This window comes from Oncorhynchus keta, chromosome 22 (genome assembly GCF_023373465.1).
Source record: "Oncorhynchus keta strain PuntledgeMale-10-30-2019 chromosome 22, Oket_V2, whole genome shotgun sequence".
Classification (NCBI taxonomy): Eukaryota; Metazoa; Chordata; class Actinopteri; order Salmoniformes; family Salmonidae; genus Oncorhynchus; species Oncorhynchus keta.
Window position 1 is genome coordinate 13,767,086 of NC_068442.1, and position 26,555 is coordinate 13,793,640.

At 44.2% G+C, this 26,555-nt stretch overlaps 1 protein-coding gene across 3 annotated transcripts; it reads right to left on the reverse strand.

Annotated features, from left to right (window-relative positions):
* Positions 1-5,895: 5,895 nt before the first annotated feature.
* Positions 5,896-24,798, reverse strand: LOC118401079 (pannexin-2-like). 3 transcript variants are annotated; one of them, XM_035798291.2, is made up of 8 exons: positions 24,697-24,793; positions 24,552-24,612; positions 23,372-23,448; positions 19,166-19,907; positions 9,046-10,160; positions 8,174-8,300; positions 7,750-7,938; positions 5,896-6,940 (listed from the first exon to the last, which is right to left on the reverse strand). In XM_035798291.2, exons 4-8 carry the CDS (start codon positions 19,392-19,394, stop codon positions 6,630-6,632), a joined length of 1,971 nt encoding a protein of 656 aa, XP_035654184.1. In that variant the 5' UTR covers positions 19,395-19,907; positions 23,372-23,448; positions 24,552-24,612; positions 24,697-24,793; the 3' UTR covers positions 5,896-6,629. The 3 variants fall into 3 exon arrangements, with proteins under 3 accessions (XP_035654184.1, XP_035654185.1, XP_052330776.1); XM_035798292.2 differs by lacking the exons at positions 23,372-23,448; positions 24,552-24,612 and having other exon boundaries at positions 24,697-24,798; XM_052474816.1 differs by lacking the exons at positions 23,372-23,448; positions 24,552-24,612; positions 24,697-24,793 and adding an exon at positions 10,628-10,845 and having other exon boundaries at positions 19,166-19,281.
* Between the last annotated feature and the right edge of the window lie 1,757 nt (positions 24,799-26,555).

Genomic DNA, 26,555 nt, shown 5'->3' on the forward strand with positions numbered 1-26,555 from the left:
GGTCCGACTCTCTTTTGACAAACGAAGAACGCCATTACACCAAGTAGGTGGGCTTATGGCTTCCCAGGCCCACGCATGGCTGTGCCCCTTCCCAATCATGTGAAATCCATAGATTAGGGCCTAATTTATTTAAATATACTGATTTCCTTATGAACTGTAACTCAGTAAAAAAAAATGAAATTGTTACATGTTGCATTCATATTTTTGTTCAGTATATACAGTACATCCTGAAACTATTCAGACCCCTTGACTTTTTCCACATTTTGTTACATTAGTCTTATTCTAAACTGGATGAAACATTTTTTTATAGTCAATCTACACACAATACCCCATAATGAAAAAGCAAAAAGAGTTATTTTTATAGATATTTTTGCAAATTTATGAAACATAAAAACAGAAATACATTATTTACATAAGTATTCAGACCCTTTGCTATGAGACTCAACATTGAGCTCAGGTGCATCCTGTTTCCATTGATCATCCTTGAGATGTTTCTACAACTCGATTGGAGTCCACCTGTGGTAAATTCAATTGATTGGACATGATTTGGAAAGGCACACACCTGTTTATATAAGGTCCCACAGTTGACAGCGCATGTCATAGCAAAAACCAAGCCATTAGGGCATAGAACTTGTCCTCAGAGCTCAGAAACAGGATCGGGTCGAGGCACAAATCTGGGGAAGGGTACCAAAACATGTATGCAGCATTGAAAGTCCCCAAGAACACAGTGATCTCCATCATTCTTAAATGGAAGAATTTTGGAACCACCAAGACTCTTCCTAGACCTAGTCGCCCGGCCAAACTGAGCAATCGGGGGAGAAGGGAATTGGTCAGGCAGGTGACCAAGAACCCGGTGGTCACTCTGACAGAGCACCAGAGTTCCTCTGCGGAGATGGGAAAACCTTCCAGAAGGACAACAATCTCTGCAGCCAGACGGAAGCCACTCCTCAGTGAAAGGCACATGACAGCCTGCTTGGAATTTGCCAAAAGGCACCTAAAGGACTCAGACCAGGAGAAACAGGATTCTCTGGTTTGATGAAACCAAGATTTAACTCTTATGCCTGAATGCCAAGCGTCACATCTGGAGGAAACCTGGCACCATCCCTACGGTGAAGCAAGGTGGTGGTGGCAGCATCATGCATGGAAGCAAACCGGTTAAGGGCCCAAAAAAGTGACACTTTCTTGTTGGCACTGAAACCTTCTTTTTTTTTTATCCCTGGTAGGGGGAAATGCAGGTTTTAACTAATTAAACAACAAATAATATGATCTACATGATCAGTCTCTGTGTGTAAAATAAAAAGTGGTTAATGTGAACCTAACAGATTTTCAAAAAAAGTAACAGAAAGCAGCCTCCCGAGTGGCGAAGTGGTCTAGAGATCCTGGTTCGGGTCCAGGCTCTGTCGCAGCCGGCCGTGACCGAATAATCCCCCCTCACCTACACACAAGTGTTACTGTCAAGTTCAACACAACAAAAGCAATATCTTGGGCAACACTGTACATTACTACATTGTACACTTTCTGCCTGTGGACATCTGTTCTACAATGTGTCCGCAGAGCATGATACTCTTTGTTGGCAGAAGTGAGCTCTTTCAGGCAGAGTACACCTGGCATACCCCTTTTTATCCACTGTATTGGAAAAATGAGAAAGAAGGAAAGTGTGTGGTGTTCCTTTCACCTCTATAGTGGCATCCAGCTTAAGCCAGGCCTAGCTCCAGCTTCACTTGATCCCTGAATGCACTTGTATAACAAGCAATGCCTCATTTTCACCTAATTCTCTCATTCTGAAAATTAACCACATACTGTATAGATAAAACATTAGTTCACAGATAGTAGTTAGTTCGTTAGCTAGTTAACTACTCACACAGATTACCAGGGTCCAGTGGGCAACTAACATGTTATAACTTGAGGAATGGCAAGAAGTTTTATAAAGTTACCAGGTAATACTAGAGCGAATTGGTTAGGTCACTAAAGTTAGCTCATCTGATGTTGTAACATTAGATACCGTTTGTTAACATTAATTTTCACACCATAAACTCAATGAATTGATCAGTTAAGTTGGCTAATGTTGCTCACCATTTCTCTGGCTAGCAAACAGCGAATTCGATCCAGCTAATAAGATACTTAACAATGCTAACAATACTTGTTCTACCACACTTCTCCCTCACCTCAAACTTTCGAAATGCCAGTGAAGTACGCTTCATCACCTTCTCACCTACCTCTTCGTTATCGGTCAGGGGACGCGATGCTGTAAATGAGCTGCCGTTCCGCTCTCCGTTGTCTTTCCAGAGCGCACGCTGATGCTGTAACTAGCTAATTGGTTCTCTCGTCAGTCGCGTGCTGCAGTATGTTGTTATGTGAACGATTGCCTGAGCCTTGGATACAGCCAGTGTTGCTCCAAACGTGCATCACCCCCGCCAAAACGTTTCTCATTGGATCTACACAAATCACGAAGGCAAACTATTTTGTATTCAAAACGGAGAATTTAACCGAAATGTGACTGTTTGGCATCCTTGATCATGCTGTGGGGATGTTTTTCAGCGGTAGGGACTGGGAGACTAGTCAGGATCGAGAGAAAGATGAACAGAGCAAAGTACAGCGCGATCCTTGATGAAAACCTGCTCCAGAGTGCTCAGGACCTCAGACTGGGGCGAAGGATCACCTTCCAACAGGACAATGACCCTAAGCACACAGCCAAGACAACGCAGGAGTGGCTTTGGGATAACTCTCTGAATGTCCTTGAGTGGCCCAGCCAGAGCCCAGACTTGAACCAGATCAAACATCTCTGAAGAGACCTGAAAATAGCTGTGCAGCGACACTCCCCATACGATCTGAAAGAGCTTGAGAGGATCTGCAGAGAAGAATGGGAGAAACTACCCAAATACAGATGTGCCAAGCTTGCAGTGTCATCCCCGAGAAGACTCGAGGCTGTAACCTCTGCTTCAAGAAAGTACTGAGTAAAGGGTCTGAATAATTACACTAGCGTTCAAGAGTTTGGGGTCACTTAGAAATGTCCTTGTTTTACATGAGAACATACATGAAATTAGTTTCAAAATGAATAGGAAATATAGTCAAGACGTTGACAAGGTTATAAATAATGATTTTTAATTAAAATAATAATTGTGTCCTTCAAACTTTGCTTTCGTCAAAGAATCCTCAATTTTCAGCAATTACAGCCCTGCAGACCTTTGGCATTCTAGTTGTCAATTTGTTGAGGTAATCTGAAGATATTTCACCACATGCTTCCAGAAGCACCTCCCACAAATTGGATTGGATTGATGGGCACTTCTTATGCTCAATAGGGTTGCGATCCGGTGACTGTGCTGGCCACTCCATTAGAGACAGAATACCCTAAATAGTTATTGCAAAGTTTGGAGCTGTGTTTTGGGTCATTGTCCTGTTGTAGGAGGAAATTGGCTCCAATTAAGCAGCGTCCACAGGGTATGGCATGGCGTTGCAAAATGGAGTGATAGCCTTCCTTCTTCAAGATCCCTTTTACCCTGTACATATCTCCCACTTTACCATCACCAAAGCACCCCCAGACCATCAAATTGCCTCCACCATGCTTGACAGTTGGCGTCAAGCACTCCTCCAGCATCTTTTCTTTTTTTTTTTTGCGTCTCACGAATGTTCTTTGTGATCTGAACACCCCAAACACAGATTTGTCTGTCCATAACACTTTTGTCCAATCTTCCTCTGTCCAGTATCTGTGTTCTTTCACCCATCTTGATCTTCTATTTTTATGGGCCGGTCTGAGAAATGCCTTTTTCTGCCTAGAAGGCCAGCATCCCAGAGTCGCCTCTTCACCGTTGACGTTTAGACTGGTGTTTTGAAGGTACTATTTAATAAAGCTGCCAGGTGAGGACTTGAGGCGTCTGTGTCTCAAACTAGACACTCTACTGTACTTGTCCTCTTGCTCAGTTGTGCAGTGGGGCCTCCCACTCCTCTTTCTATTCTGATTAGAGACAGTTTGCGTTGATCTGTGAAGGGAGTAGTACACAGCGTCGCACGAGATCTTCAGTTTCTTGGCAATTTCTCGCATGGAATAGTCTTCATTTCTCTGAACAAGAACAGACAAGTTTCAGAAGAAAGGCCATTTTGAGCCTGTAATCGAACCCACAAATGCTGATGCTCCAGATACTCAACTAGTCTAAAAGCCAGATGTATTGCTTCTTTAATCAGGATAACAGTTTTCAACTGTGCTAACATAATTGCAAAATGGTTTTCTATACGCCTATGTACAGTTGAAGTCAGGAGTTTACATACACTTAGGTTGGTATCATTAAAACTCATTTTTCAATGACACACAAATTTCGTGTTAACAAACTATAGTTTTGGCAAGTCGGTTAGCACATCTCTGTCTGTAAATAATTTCTAACAATTATTTACAGTCAGATTATTTCACTGTATCACAATTCCAGTGGGTCAGACATTTACATACACTAAGTTGACTGTGCCTTTAAACAGCTTGGAAAATTCCAGAAAATTATGTCATGACTTTAGAAGCTTCTGATAGACTAATTGACACCATTGAATCAATTGGAGGTGTACCTGTGGATGTATTTCAAGGCCTACCTTCAAATTCACTGCCTCTTTGCTTGAGATCATGGGAAAATCAAAAGAAATCAGCCAAGACCTCAGAAAACAAAATTGTAGACCTCCACAAGTCTGGTTCATTCTTGGGAGAAATTTCCAAATGCCTGAAGATACCACGTTCATCTGTACAAACAATAGTATGCAAGTATAAATGGGACCACGAAGCCATCCTACCACTCAGGAAGGAGACGCGTTCTGTCTCCTAGAGATGAATGTACTTTGGTGCAAAAAGTGCAAATCAATCCCAGAACAACAGCAAAGGCCCTTGTGAAGATGCTGGAGGAAACGGGTACAAAAGTATCTATATCCACAGTAAAACGAGTCCTATATCGACATAACCTGAAAGGCCACTCAGCAAGGAAGAAGCCACTGCTCCAAAACTACCATAAAAAAGCCAGACTACGGTTTGCAACTGCACATGGGGACAAAGAGCATACTTTTTGGAGAAATGTCCTCTGGTCTGATGAAGCAAAAATAGAACTGTTTGGCCATAACGACTATCGTTATGTTTGGAGGGAAAAGGGGGAGACTTGCAAGCCGAAGAACACCATCCCAACAGTGAAACATGGGGGTGGCAGCATCATGTGGTGGGGGTGCTTTGCTGCAGGAGGAGCTGGTGCACTTCACAAAATAGATGGCTTCATGAGAAAGGAGAAGTATATGAATATATTGAAGCAACATCAGTCAGGAAGTTAAAGCTTGGTTACAAATGGGTCTTCCAAATGGACAATGACCCCAAGCATACTTCCAAAGTTGTGGCAAAATGGCTTAAGGACAACAAAGTCAAGGTATTGGAGTGGCCATCACAAAGCCTTGACCTCAATCCTATAGAACATTTGTGGGCAGAACTGAAAAAGCATGTGTGAGCAAGGAGGCCTACAAACCTGACTCAGTTACACCAGCTCTGTCAGGAGGAATGGGACACAATTCATCCAACTTTGACCCAAGTTAAACAATATAAAGGCAATGCTACCAAATACTAATTGAGTGTATTTAAACTTCTGACCTATTGGGAATGTGATGAAAGAAATCATTCTCAACTATTATTCTGACATTTCACATTCTTAAAATAAAGTAGTGATCCTAACTGACCTAAAACAGGGAATTTTACTAGGATTAAATGTCAGGAATGGTGAAAAACTGAGTTTAAATGTATTTGGCTAAGGTGTATGTAAACTTCCGACTTCAACTGTAGATGTTCCATTAAAAATCAGCCGTTTCCAGCTACAATAGTCATTAGCTACAATAGCTACAATAGTCAATAGTCAGGTGTGATTTACAACATTAACAATGTCTACACTGTATTTCTGATCAATGTGATCTTATTTTTAATGGACAGAAAAGGTGCTTTTCTTTCAAAAACAATGAAATTTCTAAGTGACCACAAACTTTTGAGCGGTAGTGTAGGTAAATGTGATATTTCCTTTTTTTTTATATACATTTGCAAAATGTTCAAAAAATCATGTTTCTGCTTAGTCATTTTGTGGTATTGTGTGTTGATTGATGGGGGAAAAACGATTTAATCCATTTTAGAATAAGGCTGTAACGTAACAAAATGTGGAAAAAGTGAATGGCCATGATTACTTTCCGAATGGACTATAGATTGTGTGCTTTTCTAAAATGTGTTTAAAAAGCTTCAAACCGTATGTCTTCCCTATTCTCTTTCTTATCTTTTTCATTAAGAGCTGCTTCCTCACCAAGTGAAGAACATGACCAACAAATGCTCCATTCAACTGTGCAGGATCTACAAAGGTAATGCTCCTGTGTGCATTTCACCGAAGTCTTCATGTGTGGAGAGAGTAACAGCAGTCAGATGACTATGGGTAGATCAGAACACATTGAACCACTATCCTCTCTTATGCTCCATCTTGTTAAATCTTCAACACTCCAGCTAAAAATTCTGGTTCAGCACCATCAGCACTCGCACTCAGTCCCTTCACCAGAGGAGTAGTGAGGTATGAGCACAGCATAACTAGGGGTTAGGGGTACAATGTGGCTTTTGGCTATAGGTGGGATGGGATGTGTGTGTCTCCTCCTCAACACTCCCCAGCAGAGATCAGTTCCCCCCCGGGTCTCTCAGACAGTCTGGCCCCCTGGCCTCTAGCCTCCTCTTCCTCCATACTGAGTAGCTGATGCATACTGAGCAGCTGGTGGGAAGGGATCCGAGTGAAGACTGCAGGCTGGGCATCTTCAGGCTCCTCTTGCTCGATCAGAGGTTCTATAAGGTGGCGGTCAGCGAGAAATGGTGGGTTAGGGCTGGGAGTGGCACCGTTCATATAGGTGCTGGTGGGGACGGTCATTGTAGAGAAGACTGTGTTGGTGGATTCTGGAGTGCGATCTTTCTTTTCTAAAGAGAGAGAGAGAGAAAACAGAACGGTACACAGGCCCAGAATTTTTCCAGACCACATGACCTAACCCGGGAAAAACATTAGACCCTAGTTATAGCCTATTTGTACACTCTTAGAAAAAAAAGGTGTGATCTAGAACTTAAAAGGGTTCTTCAGCTGTCCCCATAGGAGAACACTTTGAGGAACCCCTTTGGTTCCAGGTTTAAAAAAAGGTTTCAATCTGGAACCTAAAAGGGTTATCCTATGGGGGACAGCCAAAGAACCCTTTTGAACCCTTTTTTCTAAGAGTGTAGCCCAGGGATCATCAACTACATTCAACCGTGGGCCAATTGACCGCAAGAAGCCCAAACAGATATGTTTGACTAACACATAACCAACTCAAACCTTGCTTACATTTGTATACAATCACTGATTTCACAGCTTTCTAAGATTAAAATCACTGATTTCCTGGTGTTTTTAGTCTTATGTCCAACAATGAAAATTATGCACACCATTATTATTATTATTTATTGAAGTATATGCTCAGAAAACTTGAGGGGCCAAGTAAAATCACCCGTGGGTCGCCAGTTGGGCAATCTTGGTGTAGCTTATAAGGATGAATTGGTAATGGAACAACTCTGGGTTCTATATATTGCAAATAAACCTCACCATTCCATTAAGTGAAGTGTTCTGTTAGTTGGCTATTTTTCACCCTTTTCTCCTTGATCTAAAACATCAACCAGAATCAGAGGACACATGAGTATATATAGAATATGGTTTGGTTGCCTTGGTGACAGATCCCTCCTGAGATTAGGCATGGCAATCTTACCTGTGATAGAAGCAGAGACATGGACAATGGTGTGTGTGCCCTCGATGAACACCGAGTCCAGGGTGTGGTCTGGGGGTAGAGGCTCTGCGCTGACTGTCTCTACTTTGGTGGGCTTGCGGATGGTCAGCATGTACGGGTGGACATCCAGGGAAAAGTTGCGACTATGCTTTTTCTCCAGCGTGCTCATATCTGCAGTCGGCATTCAACAGATTCAACAGATATTGTCAGCGGAGATGGAACACAACAGTGGGACTGAATCGTGCACAGATTGCACAACTTTATGAACAGCATGTGACATTCCAGAAACAAATGTTTTCGTCAAATATACAAAATAGAGTCCTATAGCAAAATTCTGAGTAGCCATAAAAGTTACCTTCATTTACCCTAATTTTCTACAGTAATGTCACTGCTCTCAGTACAGTACCTTTAGCAGAGTACTGTGTGCTCTTGCTTAAAGGAGCGACGTAGCTCTCTGCCACTGTTTTCCTCCTCACCAGTTTGGGCTTCTCAGGCTTAACGCTGTTCTCCAAACGCGTCATTGTCAGAGGTTCCTTCACAATGGACATGGACAATTAGTACAATTATCCCAAGTAAGAATAGATTATTAAAGGGATAGTTCACTTTTTGTAGGTTTTCCTTACCTAAGGTTTTCCCTGACTTAGTAAGGGTTACCTCAGGTTTTAACAAACTTAAAAAGCATTTGGATGAAATGACATCACCCTAATAAATTTGCAAAAATGCTCAAACTTAAAAAGTGAACAATCCCTTTAACAGATATAACATTGTTAGTTCTGATTGAAACCGATTAGGTTCTCTGCCTTTAGAGAGTTCTAATTGAGTACACATCTCTTGCTGAGAGCCTAATTTCTCTATGAGCCTTTCAATCGGAAAAGGCCCATGTCAAGTCTTCACAATAAACGCTGATAAGAATATCGCTGATATTGCTCTGCTCCACTGAGTACAACCCACTGTACAGTAAGTGGTACTTTGGTTTTTCAGCACAGTGGGTGAAGACTATTTTACTGCTTATATTAATTTACATTATTATCCTCAGGTATTAACCTGAAGGAAATCCACAGGTATCTTGAGGCCGGGCAAATTACAAGATTAACAAGTTAATTTGGGTCTAAAATCTGGAATCTTCTCTTTTCTTGTGGTGGTAATTAGTCATAACATAAATAAACTTACTAGGTGTAATTTACCTTTGGACGAACATATAGTGTTTCCAGCCTATTATATGATAGAATATGCAGACCTTTGACAGGCAACATTTAGGCCTAGTGTATGGGGTCCTACCTTAAAGGGCTGCGGGAGAGGGTTGGAGCTGGGGATCCACTTCATCTTCTTGCGTGGTCGTTTGATGACCAGTGGCTCACCTCCCAGCTCCCCTACCCCCAGGAGAGAGGGGTCCATATTGGGATCTAGGGTCTGGATGCCTGAGTCCCTCACTGTGGGCGTGACATCTTGGTTAGACTGGGCCAGCGCGGCCAGCAGCTGCCTCACCACGTTGTCATACATGAGGTCGCTCTCATTGGTGATGAAGTCCAGGCGGTTGAGTGACTTAATGTGGTCACGGTTCTCGTTACAGAACATGGCCAGAATGTTGATGTCGCAGAACTGGGACTTCTGCCAGCGCCTCCGCGTCTTGATGCCCACCTTGTGCAGTTTGTCGAACACAAAGTTGGACTTGCGCACCACAAACAGGTGCAGCAGGTTGACCAGGATGACGAGGTTCATGGTGCTCAGCAGGGCGATGTCCACGGCGGCCATGATCCTCTGCAGCTGCACGGCCGGCAGTTTGCAGTTGACGCTGAGCCTCAGCTCTGGGATGCTGCTGGTGTCTGGAGGCTCCCCCAGGGCACAGCTGAACTCGTTCTGGCGCTGGCGGTGCCAGTAGGCGCTCAGGTAGGAGATGGGGATGGAGCTGAGGCAGATGATGGCCAGGTGACGACCCAGGTACAGCTTGGCCAGGAAGTTGCTCTGGCCTCGTCTCTCCAGGTACTTCTCAAACAGGTTCTGCTCGGGGCTCTTCTCCTTCTCCGCATTCTCAATGATCTCACGTCTCTCTTTCTCAGTGATACCCGGTCCTTTAGACTGGATCTGCTTCTCGATTTTAGGGGCCCGGCCCTCGGCCGCCCGGTGGTAGCAGTTGTCTATCTCGTGAAGCAGAAAGTTGAGCTCGGAGGTAAGTCTTGTGGAGGCCATGAACTCCCAGCCGAGAGCAGGGATGTACATGATGCCAGCAAAGGCCAGCAGAGCATAGGGCAGGAACTTGTGCTCGAACAGCGAAGGTCGAAGTTCAGGCTCCACCCCGGGCACGGCGTCATGCAGCTCTGTCCAACAGTAGCCTCGCGCGTACAGGGCCTGGTCACGGGTGAAGTTGTGAGGCGTGTAGCAGTAGATTGACTCCTCTGAGAGGGAAAAGATGGAGAGAATTAGTTGTCATAATGAGACATTACAACATGACTGATGTTTATGGAAGTTTGTCATCTCTACAGTAAGTGAATTAAATGAATATACAATTAGTTCAATTGAATTGCCAAACGTTTTACAGTCAGTCCTTATAAGAATAATGTTCATTCTATTGATGTTTCTTATGTAGGGGGGAAATACCATTGATCCATTTCATCATACAGTACCAGTCAAAAGTTTGGACACACCTACTCATTCAAGGGTTTTCTTTATTTTTTGCTATTTTCTACATTGTAGAAAAATAGAGAAGACATGACAATTATGAAATAACACATGGAATCATGCACTAACCAAAAACGTGTTAAACAAATCAAAATATTTGTTATATTTCAGATTCTTCAAAGTAGCCACCCTTTGACTTGATGACAGATTTGCACAATCTTGGCATTCTCTCAACCAGCTTCACCTGGAATGCTTTTCCAACAGTCTTGAAGGAGTTCCCACATATGCTGAGCTCTTGTTGCCTGCTTTTCCTTCCCTCTGCGTTCCAACTCATCCCAAACCATCTCAATTGGGTAGAGCTCAGGTGATTGTGGAGGCCAGGTCATCTGATGCAGCACTCCATCAATCTCCTTCTTGGTCAAATAGCCCTCACACAGCCTGGAGGTGTGTTGAGTCATTGTCCTGTTGAAAAACAAATAATAGTCCCACTAAGCGCATACCAGATGGGATGGCGTATTGCTGCATAATGCTATGGTGACCATGCTGGTTAAGTGTGCCTTGAATTCTAAATAAATCACAGACAGAGTCACCAGCAAAGCACCCCCACACCATCACACCTCTTCCATTCTTTACGGTGGGAACCACACATGCAGAGATACTCCATTCACCTACTCTGCTCCTTCTCCTCTACAGCAGAAGTAACTCTGGGTCTTCCTTTCCAGTGGCGGTCCTCATGACAGCCTGTTTCATCATAGTGCTTGGTGTTTGTGACTGCACTTGAATAACCTTTCAAAGTTCTTGCCATTTTCCCGGATTGACTGACCTTCATGTCTTAAAGTAATACTGGACTGTCATTTCTATTTGCTTATTTGACCTGTTCTTGCAATAATATGGACTTGGTCTTTTACCAAATAAGGCTATCTTCTATATATCACCCCAACCTTGTCACAACAAAACTGATTGGCTCAAATGCATTAAGGAAAGAAATTCCACAAATGTACTTTTAGCAAGGCACACCTGTTAATTGAAATGCATTCCAGGTGACTACCTCATGAAGCTGGTTGAGAGAATGCCAAGAGTGTGCAAAGCTGTCATCAAGGCAAAGGAGAATCTCCAATATAAAATATATTTTGATTTGTTTATCACTTGTTTGGTTACTACATGATCCCATATGTGTTATTTCATAGTTTTGATTTCTTCACTATTGTACAATGGAGAAAACAGTAAAAATAGAGAAAACTGGTACTGTATGTCTGAAGGTTTCAGGTTTCATTCATCTCTGGAAGACAAGGATTGCCTCGTCCATCTGATACAGACCACAGTACCCTCCAAGCTCCTCATTCAGCTCAGGGCCCTGGGTCTGAATCCGGTCCTGTCTAACTGGGTCCTGAACTTCCTGAAGGGCCGCCCCCAGGTGGTGAAGGTAGGAAACAACACCTTCACTTCACTGATCCTCAACACAGGGGCCCCACAAGGGTGTGTACTCAGCCACCTCCTGTACTCCCTGTTCACCCCTCCCGCTCCGTGGCTCGACGACTCATTGCGAGCTCACAGAACAGGGCTCCGGGCAGCCGAGCGGAAATGGAGGAAAACTCGCCTCCCTGCGGACCTGGCATCCTTTCACTCCCTCCTCTCTACATTTTCCTCCTCTGTCTCTGCTGCTAAAGCCACTTTCTACCATTCTAAATTCCAAGCATCTGCCTCTAACCCTAGGAAGCTCTTTGCCACCTTCTCCTCCCTCCTGAATCCTCCCCCCCCCCCTCCTCCCTCTCTGCAGATGACTTCGTCAACCATTTTGAAAAGAAGGTCGACGACATCCGATCCTCGTTTGCTAAGTCAAACGACACCGCTGGTTCTGCTCACACTGCCCTACCCTATGCTCTGACCTCTTTCTCCCCTCTCTCTCCAGATGAAATCTCGCGTCTTGTGACGGCCGGCCGCCCAACAACCTGCCCGCTTGACCCTATCCCCTCCTCTCTTCTCCAGACCATTTCCGGAGACCTTCTCCCTTACCTCACCTCGCTCATCAACTCATCCCTGACCGCTGGCTACGTCCCTCCCGTCTTCAAGAGAGCGAGAGTTGCACCCCTTCTGAAAAAACCTACACTCGATCCCTCCGATGTCAACAACTACAGACCAGTATCCCTTCTCTCTTTTCTCTCCAAAACTCTTGAGCGTGCCGTCCTTGGCCAGCTCTACCGCTATCTCTCTCAGAATGACCTTCTTGATCCAAATCAGTCAGGTTTCAAGACTAGTCATTCAACTGAGACTGCTCTTCTCTGTATCACGGAGGCGCTCCGCACTGCTAAAGCTAACTCTCTCTCCTCTGCTCTCATCCTTCTAGACCTATCGGCTGCCTTCGATACTGTGAACCATCAGATCCTCCTCTCCACCCTCTCCGAGTTGGGCGCGGCCCACGCTTGGATTGCGTCCTACCTGACAGGTCGCTCCTACCAGGTGGCGTGGCGAGAATCTGTCTCCTCACCACGCGCTCTCACCACTGGTGTCCCCCAGGGCTCTGTTCTAGGCCCTCTCTTATTCTCGCTATACACCAAGTCACTTGGCTCTGTCATAACCTCACATGGTCTCTCCTATCATTGCTATGCAGACGACACACAATTAATCTTCTCCTTTCCCCCTTCTGATGACCAGGTGGCGAATCGCATCTCTGCATGTCTGGCAGACATATCAGTGTGGATGACGGATCACCACCTCAAGCTGAACCTCAGCAAGACGGAGCTCCTCTTCCTCCCGGGGAAGGACTGCCCGTTCCATGATCTCGCCATCACGGTTGACAACTCCATTGTGTCCTCCTCCCAGAGCGCTAAGAACCTTGGCGTGATCCTGGACAACACCCTGACGTTCTCAACTAACATCAAGGCGGTGTCCCGTTCCTGTAGGTTCATGCTCTACAACATCCGCAGAGTACGACCCTGCCTCACACAGGAAGCGGCGCAGGTCCTAATCCAGGCACTTGTCATCTCCCGTCTTGATTACTGCAACTCGCTGTTGGCTGGGCTCCCTGCCTGTGCCATTAAACCCCTACAACTCATCCAGAACGCCGCAGCCCGTCTGGTGTTCAACCTTCCCAAGTTCTCTCACGTCACCCCGCTCCTCCGCTCTCTCCACTGGCTTCCAGTTGAAGCTCGCATCCGCTACAAGACCATGGTGCTTGCCTACGGAGCTGTGAGGGGAACGGCACCTCAGTACCTCCAGGCTCTGATCAGGCCCTACACCCAAACAAGGGCACTGCGTTCATCCACCTCTGGCCTGCTCGCCTCCCTACCACTGAGGAAGTACAGTTCCCGCTCAGCCCAGTCAAAACTGTTCGCTGCTCTGGCCCCCCAATGGTGGAACAAACTCCCTCACGACGCCAGGACAGCGGAGTCAATCACCACCTTCCGGAGACACCTGAAACCCCACCTCTTCAAGGAATACCTAGGATAGGGTAAGTAAGGGTAAGTAATCCTTCTCACCCCCCCCCCCCCTTCCCCCCCCCCCCCAACAAAAAAAAAAAAGATTTAGATGCAAGTGGCTGTTCCACTGGATGTCATAAGGTGTATGCACCAATTTGTAAGTCGCTCTGGATAAGAGCGTCTGCTAAATGACTTAAATGTAAATGTAATGTAAATGACTGCGTGGCCACACACGTCTCCAACTCAATCATCAAGTTTGCAGACGACTCAACCAAAGGCCCGATAAGCAACAATGATGAGACTGCCTACAGAGAGGTGGTGAGGGACCTGGCAGAGTGGTGCCAGGAAAATAACCTCTCCCTCAATGTCAACAATCGTGTACTTCAGGAAAAAGCAGAGGAATCACACCCTTTTCCACATTGACTGGACTGCAGTGGAGAAGGTGGAAAGCTGCAATTTCCTCACCATACATACAGTGCCGTGCGAAAGTATTCGGCCCCCTTGAACTTTGCGACCTTTTGCCACATTTCAGGCTTCAAACATAAAGATATAAAACTGTATTTTTTTGTGAAGAATCAACAACAAGTGGGACACAATCATGAAGTGGAACGACATTTATTGGATATTTCAAACTTTTTTAACAAATCAAAAACTGAAAAATTGGGCGTGCAGAATTATTCAGCCCCCTTAAGTTAATACTTTGTAGCGCCACCTTTTGCTGCGATTACAGCTGTAAGTCGCTTGGGGTATGTCCCTATCAGTTTTGCACATCGAGAGACTGACATTTTTTTCCCATTCCTCCTTGCAAAACAGCTCGAGCTCAGTGAGGTTGGATGGAGAGCATTTGTGAACAGCAGTTTTCAGTTCTTTCCACAGATTCTCGATTGGATTCAGGTCTGGACTTTGACTTGGCCATTCTAACACCTGGATATGTTTATTTTTTAACCATTCCATTGTAGATTTTGCTTTATGTTTTGGATCATTGTCTTGTTGGAAGACAAATTTCCGTCCCAGTCTCAGGTCTTTTGCAGACTCCATCAGGTTTTCTTCCAGAATGGTCCTGTATTTGGCTCCATCCATCTTCCCATCAATTTTAACCATCTTCCCTGTCCCTGCTGAAGAAAAGCAGGCCCAAACCATGATGCTGCCACCACCATGTTTGACAGTGGGGATGGTGTGTAAGGGTGATGAGCTGTGTTGCTTTTACGCCAAACATAACGTTTTGCATTGTTGCCAAAAAGTTCCATTTTGGTTTCATCTGACCAGAGCACCTTCTTCCACATGTTTGGTGTGTCTCCCAGGTGGCTTGTGGCAAACTTTAAACAACACTTTTTATGGATATCTTTAAGAAATGGCTTTCTTCTTGCCACTCTTCCATAAAGGCCAGATTTGTGCAATATACGACTGATTGTTGTCCTATGGACAGACTCTCCCACCTCAGCTCTAGATCTCTGCAGTTCATCCAGAGTGATCATGGGCCTCTTGGCTGCATCTCTGATCAGTCTTCTCCTTGTATGAGCTGAAAGTTTAGAGGGACGGCCAGGTCTTGGTAGATTTGCAGTGGTCTGATACCCCTTCCATTTCAATATTATCGCTTGCACAGTGCTCCTTGGGATGTTTAAAGCTTGGGAATTTTTTTTGTATCCAAATCCGGCTTTAAACTTCTTCACAACAGTATCTCGGACCTGCCTGGTGTGGTCCTTGTTCTTCATGATGCTCTCTGCGCTTTTAACGGACCTCTGAGACTATCACAGTGCAGGTGCATTTATACGAAGACTTGATTACACACAGGTGGATTGTATTTATCATTATTAGTCATTTAGGTCAACATTGGATCATTCAGAGATCCTCACTGAACTTCTGGAGAGAGTTTGCTGCAATGAAAGTAAAGGGGCTGAATAATTTTGCACGCCCAATTTTTCCGTTTTTGATTTGTTAAAAAAGTTTGAAATATCCAATAAATGTCGTTCCACTTCATGATTGTGTCCCACTTGTTGTTGATTCTTCACAAAAAAAAAACAGTTTTACATCTTTATGTTTGAAGCCTGAAATGTGGCAAAAGGTCGCAAAGTTCAAGGGGGCCGAATACTTTCGCAAGGCACTGTATCACTGACGATCTGAAATGGTCCACCCACATAGACAGTGTGGTGAAGAAGACGCAACAGTGCCTCTTCAACCTCAGGAGGCTGAAGAAATTTGGCTTGACCCCTAAGACCCTCACAAACTTTTACTGATGCACAATTGAGAGCATCCTGTTGGGCTGTATCACCACCTGGCATGGCAACTGCACCGTCTGCAACAGCAGGGCTCTCCAGATGTCACAGGAAGGCCAAAAAGATCATCAAGGTCATCAACCACCCGAGTCACAGCCTGTTCACCCCGCTATCATCCAGAAGGAGAGGTCAGTACAGGTGCATCAAAGCTGGGACCGAGAGACTGAAAATCAGCTAGTATCTCAAGGCCATCAGACTGTTAAATAGCCATCATTAGCCGGCTACCACCCGGTTTCTCAACCCTGCACCATAGAGGCTGCTGCCTTATATACATAGACATGGAATAACTGGTCACTTTAATAATATAACACTACTCACTTAAAATAATGTTCACATACAGCTTTACTCATTTCATATTATATACTGTATTCTATTCTACTGTATTTTAGTCAATGCCACTCCGACATTGCTCGTCCTAATATTTATATATTTCTTAACCTCTTGAACCTCTGGGGGCAGTATTTCATTTTTGGATGAAAAACGTTCCCCTTTTAAACAACATATTTTGTCACGAAAAGATGCTCGACTATGCATATAATTGACAGCTTTGGAAAGAAAACACGTTTCCAAAACTGCAAAGATGTTGTCTGTGAGTGCCACAGAACTAATGCTACAGGCGAAACCAAGATGAAATTTCATACAGGAAGTGAGCCAGATTTTTGAGGCGCTGTGTTCCAATGTCTCCTTATATGGCTGTGAATGCGCAAGGAATGAGCCTACACTTTCTGTCGTTTCCCCAAGGTGTTTGCAGCATTGTGACGTATTTGTAGGCATATCATTGGAAAATTGACCATAAGAGACTACATTTACCAGGTGTCCGCTCGGTGTCCTCCGTCGAAACTATTGCGTAATCTCCAGGTGCGTGCATTTTTCCATTTTGAACAGAGGAGAAACCAAACTGCCACGAGTGACTTATCATCGAATATATATGTGAAAAACACCTTGAGGATTGATTCTAAACAACGTTTGCCATGTTTCTGTCGATATTATGGCGTTAATTTGGAAAAAAGTTTGCGTTGTAATGACTGAATTTTCGGGGGGTTTTCTCAGCCAAACGTGATGAACAAAATGGAGCGATTTCTCCTACACAAATAATATTTTTGGAAAAACTGAACATTTGCTATCTCAAATCAAATCAAATGTATTTATATAGCCCTTCGTACATCAGCTGATATCTCAAAGTGCTGTACAGAAACCCAGCCTAAAACCCCAAACAGCAAGCAATGCAGGTGTAGAAGCACTCTCTAACTGAGAGTCTCCTCATTGAAAACATCTGAAGTTCTTCAAAGGTAAATTATTTTATTTGAATGCTTTTCTTGTTTTTGTGAAAATGTTGCCTGCTGAATGCTAGTCTTAATGCTATGCTAGCTATCAATACTCTTACACAAATGCTTGTGTAGCTATGGTTGAAAAGCATTTTTTGAACATCTGAGATGACAGTGTTGTTAACAAAAGGCTAAGCTTGTGAGCCAATATATTTATTTCATTTCATTTGCGATTTTCATGAATAGTTAATGTTGTGTTATGGTAATGAGCTTGAGGCTATAATTACGCTCCCGGATACGGGATTGCTCGTCGCAACAGGTTAATTCCATTATTTTACTTTTAGATTTGTGTGTAATGTTGTCAATTGTTAGCTACTACTGCACTGTTGGAGCAAGGAACACAAGCATTTAGCTACACCCACAATAACATCTGCTAAATATGTGTATGTGACCAATACAATTTGATTTGATAGTGCTGATTCATGGTATAAAACCGAATGCAGAGGAGACTGAGGAGGAGGCATCACTTCAAGCCACACTTGTATTCCATCCACTCTTTCCCTGTTATGCTGAGCACGGTAGCAGCAAGGCCATTCGGCTGCTGGCTGCCGACTGCCAAGGTCTGGGTGGTTCAGGGGCAGATCTGTCCCTGAGGCGCACTTGTGACTTTCATTTAATGAGTGTTGGACCGAGCATGACAACATTGCACACTGAGTGCAGAGCGCTGAGTCAGGTGGCTGGGGGACGAGTACTGTGTCTGTGAAAAGGCTGTTTTTCGGGCTTGACAACTTTTATTCTATTGTTCTTTATTGTTCTTCCATCTATATTAGGAGAGTTAAATCCACCAGAATGTGCACAATTTGAGGGCACTAACCAAGTACATCAATTAAATAAGTGTGTACAATTTGAGGGCACTAACCAAGGACATCAAAACAATAAGTATTGCATTGTACTTACATTTAATATTGTGCACATTGCACTGCTGTCATCGGTTGCTGCCATGGCACTTCAGATGTGTGTGCGGCCTATCGACTGAGTCCTATGGGTGACCCATGTTTTCGAGTTTTGGGGAGGAGCAGTGCAGAAAATGCAGAAATGGGCTCCGCCCAACACTATGTGAAATGCTCAGTCACAGCTGGTTGGTGCTGCTATGCAGACAGCCTGACTCAGCATTAAGCTACGCCCCCACCTTCCTCTCCTCTCCCTCTCTGTTCACCAGAGTGGCCCAGCCTAATGTCTGCACTGATCTTTCTCACATCAAACACCAAATACATTGCATACTAACCCTCAACTCCCCAGGTCTCTCTATGGTGTTCAATAATTCTGATAAAAATAACATAGAGCACCCTTGCATGTTAGACATTCTGAATGCCAATGTTGTTGGGGCTTTGTCTGTGAGAGCAACCTTTGTTGTTGTTTTTTCTATATACCAATGTCATAGCATGAATAACATGAAGCTACTACAACTGACTACTACAGTATCTGTGCTCTTGTTCAGTGTTAAGTGAGAGGCTGATGTGATGAGTCAACAACAACACATTAGGACAGAACGTTCCCAGCCTGCTGTGTGTGTTTGGGGTTTTCAGCACAGCACTGTCACAGCCCCCTCTATGGGCACTCTGCCAGTCCTGGGTTCAAATACTACTCTAAATCTTAAATGCTATTAGCGTTTGCTCTGGTCTGCCTGCTGTGCCAGATGGGTGGGGTTTGTACTGTTGCAACTATTCTACTGGTTCAATTACCACAGACAAGCTCAATCAAGCACAGTATTTCAAATGACTTCAAATAGTATTTGAACCCAGATCTGCCGTCTGGCCGACCCACTGACCTGCGAAATTCCTTGTGAAGACGAGTGTGACAAGCAGGATGGGGATAATGACGGTGCCGATGGTGACGACGCGGTCAAATGGTAGCTCTAGTTTGAGCTGGACCATGAGGCCGGCCAGCATGCCTCCCTTCTCATCCTGGGAAGAGCCAGGCAGAATCAGCTCCTTCAGCTTCTCCCCCGCCAGCAGAGCCGTGGCCATGTCTAAGTTCTGCTCGAGGATGTTCTGCATCCGGCCTGAGAAGACAACTGGCGCCCCCTCCTCCTAGCTACCTCCACCCACACACACTGGGCTAATTCCACACACACAGGACTGGCTGTCTCCGGGCCAGACCTGGTTATAAGACTATGTAAAGTCAGTAATGGCCGGGTCTTGATGGATAGTCTCTTGGGTGTCTTGGGATCTTCACTGACTGTGAGTGGGACCTCCCACCTTTTGCCCCGTCCTCCTAGCTACCTTTACTCACACAGGACAGTCTGGGGTATGTTCACTGAGAGTGAGTGGGACAAACAACGCTCTCTGACTGTCTCTTCCAACATTGAGGAAGGACGTTAGGTTCAGTCAGTGGTTTTCAGTGTGTTCCAGTTGTGCTCTGTACATTCTGTGCTTTTGTCCACCACAGTGTGTCAGGTTGAAGAGAGGACATATGATCTTTCTCTCGGTTTTCAGAGTGTGGTTCCTCGTAGATGTGTTTGTAAGTTTGTACCGTGCCCAGAGCAACAGGGATACCTCCTGTCCTTCTTCCTGTGAAAGACAGATTGGCAATTAGTTTGATTTAAACATACAAAATGTTGGCCTTTTTTTTCCAAAAAGAGACTGAAAAGATAAAACACAAGCTTAGTGAACATTAAAAAGAGTTGAAGTAAGTTATCTGGTTAGGATAATCTCTATAATCAGAGAAACACACAGGTACACCATTTGGCAATTAACTGAAAGGCTGTCTCATCCAGTGTTCATCCATATATATTTTTTTTATTTAACCAGCTAAGTCAGTTAAAGAACAATTCTTATTGACAAAAACAGCCTACCCTGGACCAATTGTGCTCCGCCCAATGGGACTTCCAATCACAGCCGGATGTGAAACAGTGACACCTTTTGTACTGCAATGTAGTACCTAAGCCTGCTGCGCTACTTGGGAGCCATATTATCTATATGATATAAATACTAGTATTACTATGTGTCACCTTGTGTGGCTATGTGCCTTAAATACCCACTCGGTAGTAGTGGGGGCTCAAGTACAGTGAAATGCCTTTCTAGCAATCTCTAAACCCAACAATGCAGTAATCAATATCAATGTAGTACTAAACATAACATAAGGTAGAACAAAAAAACTGAAGAAATAAGTAAGCTATATATACACAGGGTCTGTTCCAAGATCATATTTACAATGTGCAGGGATACTGGAGTGATATAGGTAGATACTGTATGTATAGGGGGTAAGGTGAATAGGCATCAGGTATATGTGATAAACAGAGTAGCAGCAGCGTATATGATGATTGTATGTGAGTGTGTGTGTGAATGTGTGCAGACTCAGTATAAATGTGTGTGCATGTTATGTGTGTGTGAGCAAATTAAGTGAGTGAGTGTGAGTGAGTGAGTGAGTGAGTGAGTGAGTGAGTGAGTGAGTGAGTGAGTGAGTGAGTGTGTGTGTGTGTGTGTGTACAAGGGTCAACTCAGATAGTCCGAGAAGACATTTTGTTAGCTAGTTAGCAGTCTTATGGCTTGGGAGCCTGTTGGTGTCAGACTTCATGCACCGCTACCGCTTGCCATGCAGTGGCAGAGAGAACAGTCTATGGTTTGGGTGGCTAGAGTCTTTAACAATATTCCGGGCCTTCCTTTCACACCGCCTGATATAGAGGTCCTGGATGGCAGGGAGCTCGGCCCCAATGATGTACTTGGCTGTGCGTACCACCCTCTGTAGCCCCATGCGATCAAGGGTGGTGCTGTTGCCACACCAAGCAGTGATGAAGCCAGTCAAGATGCTCTCAATGATGCAGCTGTAAACCTTTTAGAGAATTTGAAAGAAGTAGTCTGTAAGTAGCTCAGTAGTCTGAAGGGCAAAGTCACCCTCTATGACGAGAAAGAGGACCTTGGAAAGCCTTACAAAGCTTTTCTGCACCGCCGAGTACAAGGGCATATGTTTATTCCCAAACAAAAAAAATTATATATATGTCAATCAATATTATCAGATTGCGATTTATATCATGTTATTGTTTGTCATATGACATATGCTCATGTTCTGGTCATTCAGAGAGAGCAAACCCCCATGCACATAGAGGGGGCCGCAGCGGACAGAGTCAAAAGCATCAAGTTCCTCGGTGTGCACATCAATGACAACCTGAAATGGTTCCTTTTCACACAGACAGCGTGGTGACGAAGGTGCAACAGCACCTCTTCAACCTCAGGAGGCTGAAAAAATGTGGCTTGGCCTCTTAGACACTCAAACTTTTACAGATGCACCACTGAGAACATCTTGTCGGGCTGGATCACCGCCTGGTACGGTGGTCATCAAGGACATCAGCAACCCGAGCCACGGCCTGTACACCCTGCTGCCACCCAGAAGGAGGAGACAGTGCAGGTGCATCAAAGCTGGGACAGAGCGACTGAGAAACAGCTTCTATCTACGTCCAGTACCCCCCTGAACCTTAGTCACTATTCTAGCTGGCTACCAGCAGGTATTCTACCCTGCCCCTTAGAGACTGCTGCCCTATGTACATAGAGAACACTGGTCACTTTAATAATGTTTACATACTTTCTTCCACTTTATATGTATATGTGATATTCTAGTCGCTCATACTACATAACTTATTTTTATGTGTGTTTTGTTATTTAATTATTTATTGGTATGTATTTTTTAATTGCTAGGTATTACTGCACTGTTGGAGCCAGAAACACAGGCATTTCGCTGCACCTGCAATAACATCTGCAATTCTGTGTACGTGACGAATAAACTTTGATTTGAAATTATTCCCCCTGGAGCTGTGAGGCATTATCTTTATTGAACACTATGTCCAACCTGTGGATGTCAAATGTCAGACTCCAGGACACCTGTCAGGGATGCCTCTTAATGCTGTGTGTGTGTGTGTGTGTGTGTGTGTGTGTGTGTGTGTGTGTGTGTGTGTGTGTGTGTGTGTGTGTGTGTGTGTGTGTGTGTGTGTGTGTGTGTGTGTGTGTGTGTGTGTGTGTGTGTGTGTGTGTGTGTGTGTGTGTGTGCAGGTGTGCAGGTGTGTGTGTGCAGGTGTGCGTGTGTGCAGGTGTGTGTGTGTGCAGGTGTGTGTGTGCAGGTGTGCATGCATGTGTTTGTGTGCGCCCCATTGCCACTGCTGCACTCTGCAAGTGAAGAGGGGGTTGCTGCTGCTGCATGCACACTACAGGAAGGTTACGTGAATGTCCTTCAAGAGGATTGCGATCACATTGTCCCGGCTCACCCTCCCCTCTCTTTCTCTCCATCTTACTTTCTCTACCTCTCTTTCCATCATTCACACAGAAGCTTGCCCATTCATTCTACAGATAGAGGGGAAGAGAGACTGTAATGATTATATTGTGCAAGGACAGAGGGACGGGAAACATGTCTACTAACTGGATTGTTTGAATCATGACTTACTCCATAAAATGGCTTCCCGGACCCTCCCCTCCCTGCCCCTAGCTGAGACCAATCATTAATAGTAGAACAATTTGGTTTTCATAGAATTCTGCTCTATTATGCCCTCCAATAATAGCGTTTCTACTTTTTTACTGTTGAATGCTATGAAGCGTTACATTTTTCAGCGTATGCATGATACAATTTATGATGACGAATGGAATGTATCGGAGCGTAACATACTGCAATATGTAGAATAGAATGAAGTTCATTTACTGTAAAAGTATCTGAAATAAATCACTGTGAGATAAACTGTCAACTTGTCAAGCCGCCAGTAATGAAACATTAGTCATGGGTAGCGACAGTGCTGACTTGTAAGGATGAATAGATAACACGCTTTTACTCATTTTGAAGATACAGGTGTAAGGTGAAGTAGCCTCTAGACGCGGATCTGGGGTAAGTTTAGCATTTTCCTAATAGTTAGGTTGCGATTCCCAGGCCGTCATTGAAAATAAGAATGTGTTCTTAACTGACTTGCCTGGTTAAATAAAGGTAAAATAAAAAAAATAAAAAATAAAAAATAGGTTAGGATTGGGGGACGGGAAGTTGATCTTAGATCTGTACCTACTAGAGGAAACTTCACCCCGGAGCGAAGATGCAGTGGGACCCTCTTTGTGGGACCCTTGAATCACGGAAGAGAAAGCCCTGAGACAGAGGTGAAAGAGCTGCTTCAACTTGGGCACAAAAAAATAAAACAGTATTTTCTTTAGGCTACTGGTGTAGGCCACATTTATGACCTGATGATTCTTGTAAATGTTTGTCCCACAAATATCTGGTTTACAACCAACAGTTGCCAATTGTAAATCAATGTAGTCTTGTCGGGGACAATATCACATTTCAAACACTCAGCTTCTGGCAGTGGTGAGCCCTTGGCAAAAGTCCTACAACAGTTTATGCCCCACAGTTGAACATTTTTTTAAAGGGATGCCCACATTCACTAGCTACTGTAAACCACATGTTTGGTTATGGCTGTCCCTGTTTTATAGACAGTCGCTGCTGGTGTAGACTCACTTTTGCTGAAGCAGTTAACATAATTCACTGTATGTTTTAAAGGAAAGTGAGTGGAACTGTGTGATCTTTCAAGTACTCTCACCGGTCCTCCTCATTTTGAGCATTAGTGAACATCCATTCCGAGTGTGATCCTCAATTTATAGATTGGCCTCCTTCCAAAAAGAACAAGCTACTCTTGTCATAAAGTTGTCATAAAGTGAGCATGGGGAATGGTGTAATCTTAGGTCAACAATGTCGGCAGTATAACACCAATTCAATCTCTTATAGGCTAGCATTCTTCAAGTGCACAAATAACAGGTTGAGCCAACTTAAAAAGATAGTTATCCCTGCAAACAATCGCGATTAGGCTACCCCTACTACACCAAATGCAACTCCCTTGCAAAACGAAAGGCTCCAATAACATAACAATGAAGCCATTGTGGTTATAATTATATGCTACTTACTGGCTATAATATGATATTACATGGTTTCCTCTACTAGTCTAGTGACATTTCCCAAGAGTCATTCTCAAACATGCCGCACTGTTGGTTTGACTAGTCCTCCACAGACTATTGGCTACTTTACATCAAAGGAGTAGTACACGAAACACTGCTTGCTATAAATCACGCCGTTTCAGCGTGGAGCGGTGGACAGCTCCTGAAATGTAGATGGGATGCTGAAGAGCTGAGTGTGAGTCTGAGAAGGGTGTAGTAAGGACTCGTACTAGACTTTCAGCTCTGTGAGATTCAATAGGCTACCTGTATTAGCTGCAGTCCACCTGTCCATATTGGTGACAGGCACAGGAAATTCAGCGTCCATCTATAAGGAAAATATATCAGCCCGAGAATTTACTGTGGATTCAAATTCGCCCATTTACACAAAGAGAGGAAATAATGTACTCACCGGTCCTGTGCATCCTCGGCCTGCTAAGAGTTAATCTGCAGTGCGGGCGAGCCGCTACAGCGTCTATCAGGGCACACCGGTTTGTTCCGCCTTTACCCCTCCTCACCCTCCCCTCCCGGTTTTGTCTCTCCTCTCTTCAGAACCAAAGACGCAATAATGCATTAGGATTCAACTAATTATTGCTTCCACGCCCCTTGCCCAAATTGAAACGACAAAATACTGATTTAGATGCATATTTGACTGTGTTGTGAAAACCCGGACAACGGGTTGTGATCTTCAGATAGGGAAACAAGCGCGAAACCTTATTTTCTAAACGGGATCCTTGGGACGTCCAAACTCTGACGTCACCCCAGTGAAGTTTAAATTTAAAATAGTTAAGTTTAGTCTCATTTATTAGGGTCCCCATTAGCTACTGCACATGCAGCAGCTACTCTTCATGGGTTCCACATAAAACGTAGGCTATAAATATATGACAACGTATATTATAGACACGACAACATAAGATATTAAATTCAAAATATTTAAAACAAATAAGAGTTATATATTGGAAAGACACCAAGAAACAACAAAAATACTATTTACACACAATTCCTATATTCATATTCTTATATACAGTACAGTTAAATTCGATATTTAGACAGAGGAGAGGCGCTGTGATACAATATGTTTTTTTATCTGTTTTTTTTTAGATACACTTGCTCTCTGCCCAAGTAACATCTGGTGGCAGAACTTTCCATGATAACATGGCGCTATACAGAATTTAGCGATGCATTATCTTTTTTTGTTTTGTTTTGGGTACAGTGAAGAACCCCATAGTGGCATGTCTGGTAGAGTATGTACAGTATGTCTGTTTGAAGTGCATGCAAATAGATTATACAAGTGGTTAGGAATTTTCAACACATACATGTTTCTTTAAAAGAATAGAAGAGAAGTAGTTAATTTCTCCTCAACCCCCAACCATGAAAGACTATCATGCATGTTGTTGGTGTTATTTCTGTATGTGTAGTTAAGGGCAAGGCGTGATGCTCTGTTTTGAGCCAGCTGCATCATTGCTAGGGCTTTCTTTGCTGTACCTGACCATATTGCTGGACACAGTATCAAGATGGGACAAGATTAGAGCCTGAAATCTAATACAGCTCCAACTATCGTCTTATTATCCATTTAAGTTTAGCTATTTAATTTAGCCAAACGTTTAAGATCGGGGTTAAGGTTAGATAAGGGTTATGGTCAAGGTTACGGTAGGGGGTTAGGGTTTAGGGTAGGGACGTCCCAAGGATTCCGGATAGCACCAACCTTAAGGATTTCCTCATTCACCGGTAGGTTACGCTACTGTATGGAGCAGTCTCTGTCTGGCGTTTCAGGATGAGCAGATCAGTCAGTCAGTCAACCAATCTTTCCTTGTTATGTAGCCATTATAACCCCCCAGACTCATAATTTCAGCAGGTCTGTGTGGACAGATCGCATAAGCGCGCCGGTGGGAGAACAGCCAGCAGCTAGACAGAGGACACCCTGCCATAACTCGCCTCAACCCCAATCATGCCCCCCACCAGCAGCTGTGTTTTTGCTCAGGGGTGTACTGCGTCTGGATGTTATATGAAGGCAGTTTCTGGCAAGACAGGTCAGATCAATAGCAAGCCAGCAAGTGGCTCGGCAAACGCGCAGCGAAGCCAAGGCGGGCCACTCCAGACTCCGTTCAGCGACATGTTAGATTACTAGCCGGTTTTCGCCGGTTAGGTGGCGCTCCTCACGACTGCTTCCAAATATAGGGTTTCCTCTCCGCCACTGCAGCGTCGCAATGGTGACCGAATAAACAAATGTGTTGTCACAAGTGGCAGTGGCTTGAGGCAATGTTCTTCTTT

Coding starts and splice junctions, on each gene's coding strand:
- LOC118401079 (XM_035798292.2), bottom strand. CDS start 19,394: ATGCAGAACATCCTCGAGCAGAACTTAGACATGGCCACGGCTCTGCTG. Junction 10,161..19,165: donor CTTCACAAGGAATTTCGCAG/GTCAGTGGGTCG, acceptor TTTCCCTCTCAG/AGGAGTCAATCTACTGCTAC. Junction 8,301..9,045: donor CTCTCCCGCAGCCCTTTAAG/GTAGGACCCCAT, acceptor TCCATTGTGAAG/GAACCTCTGACAATGACGCG.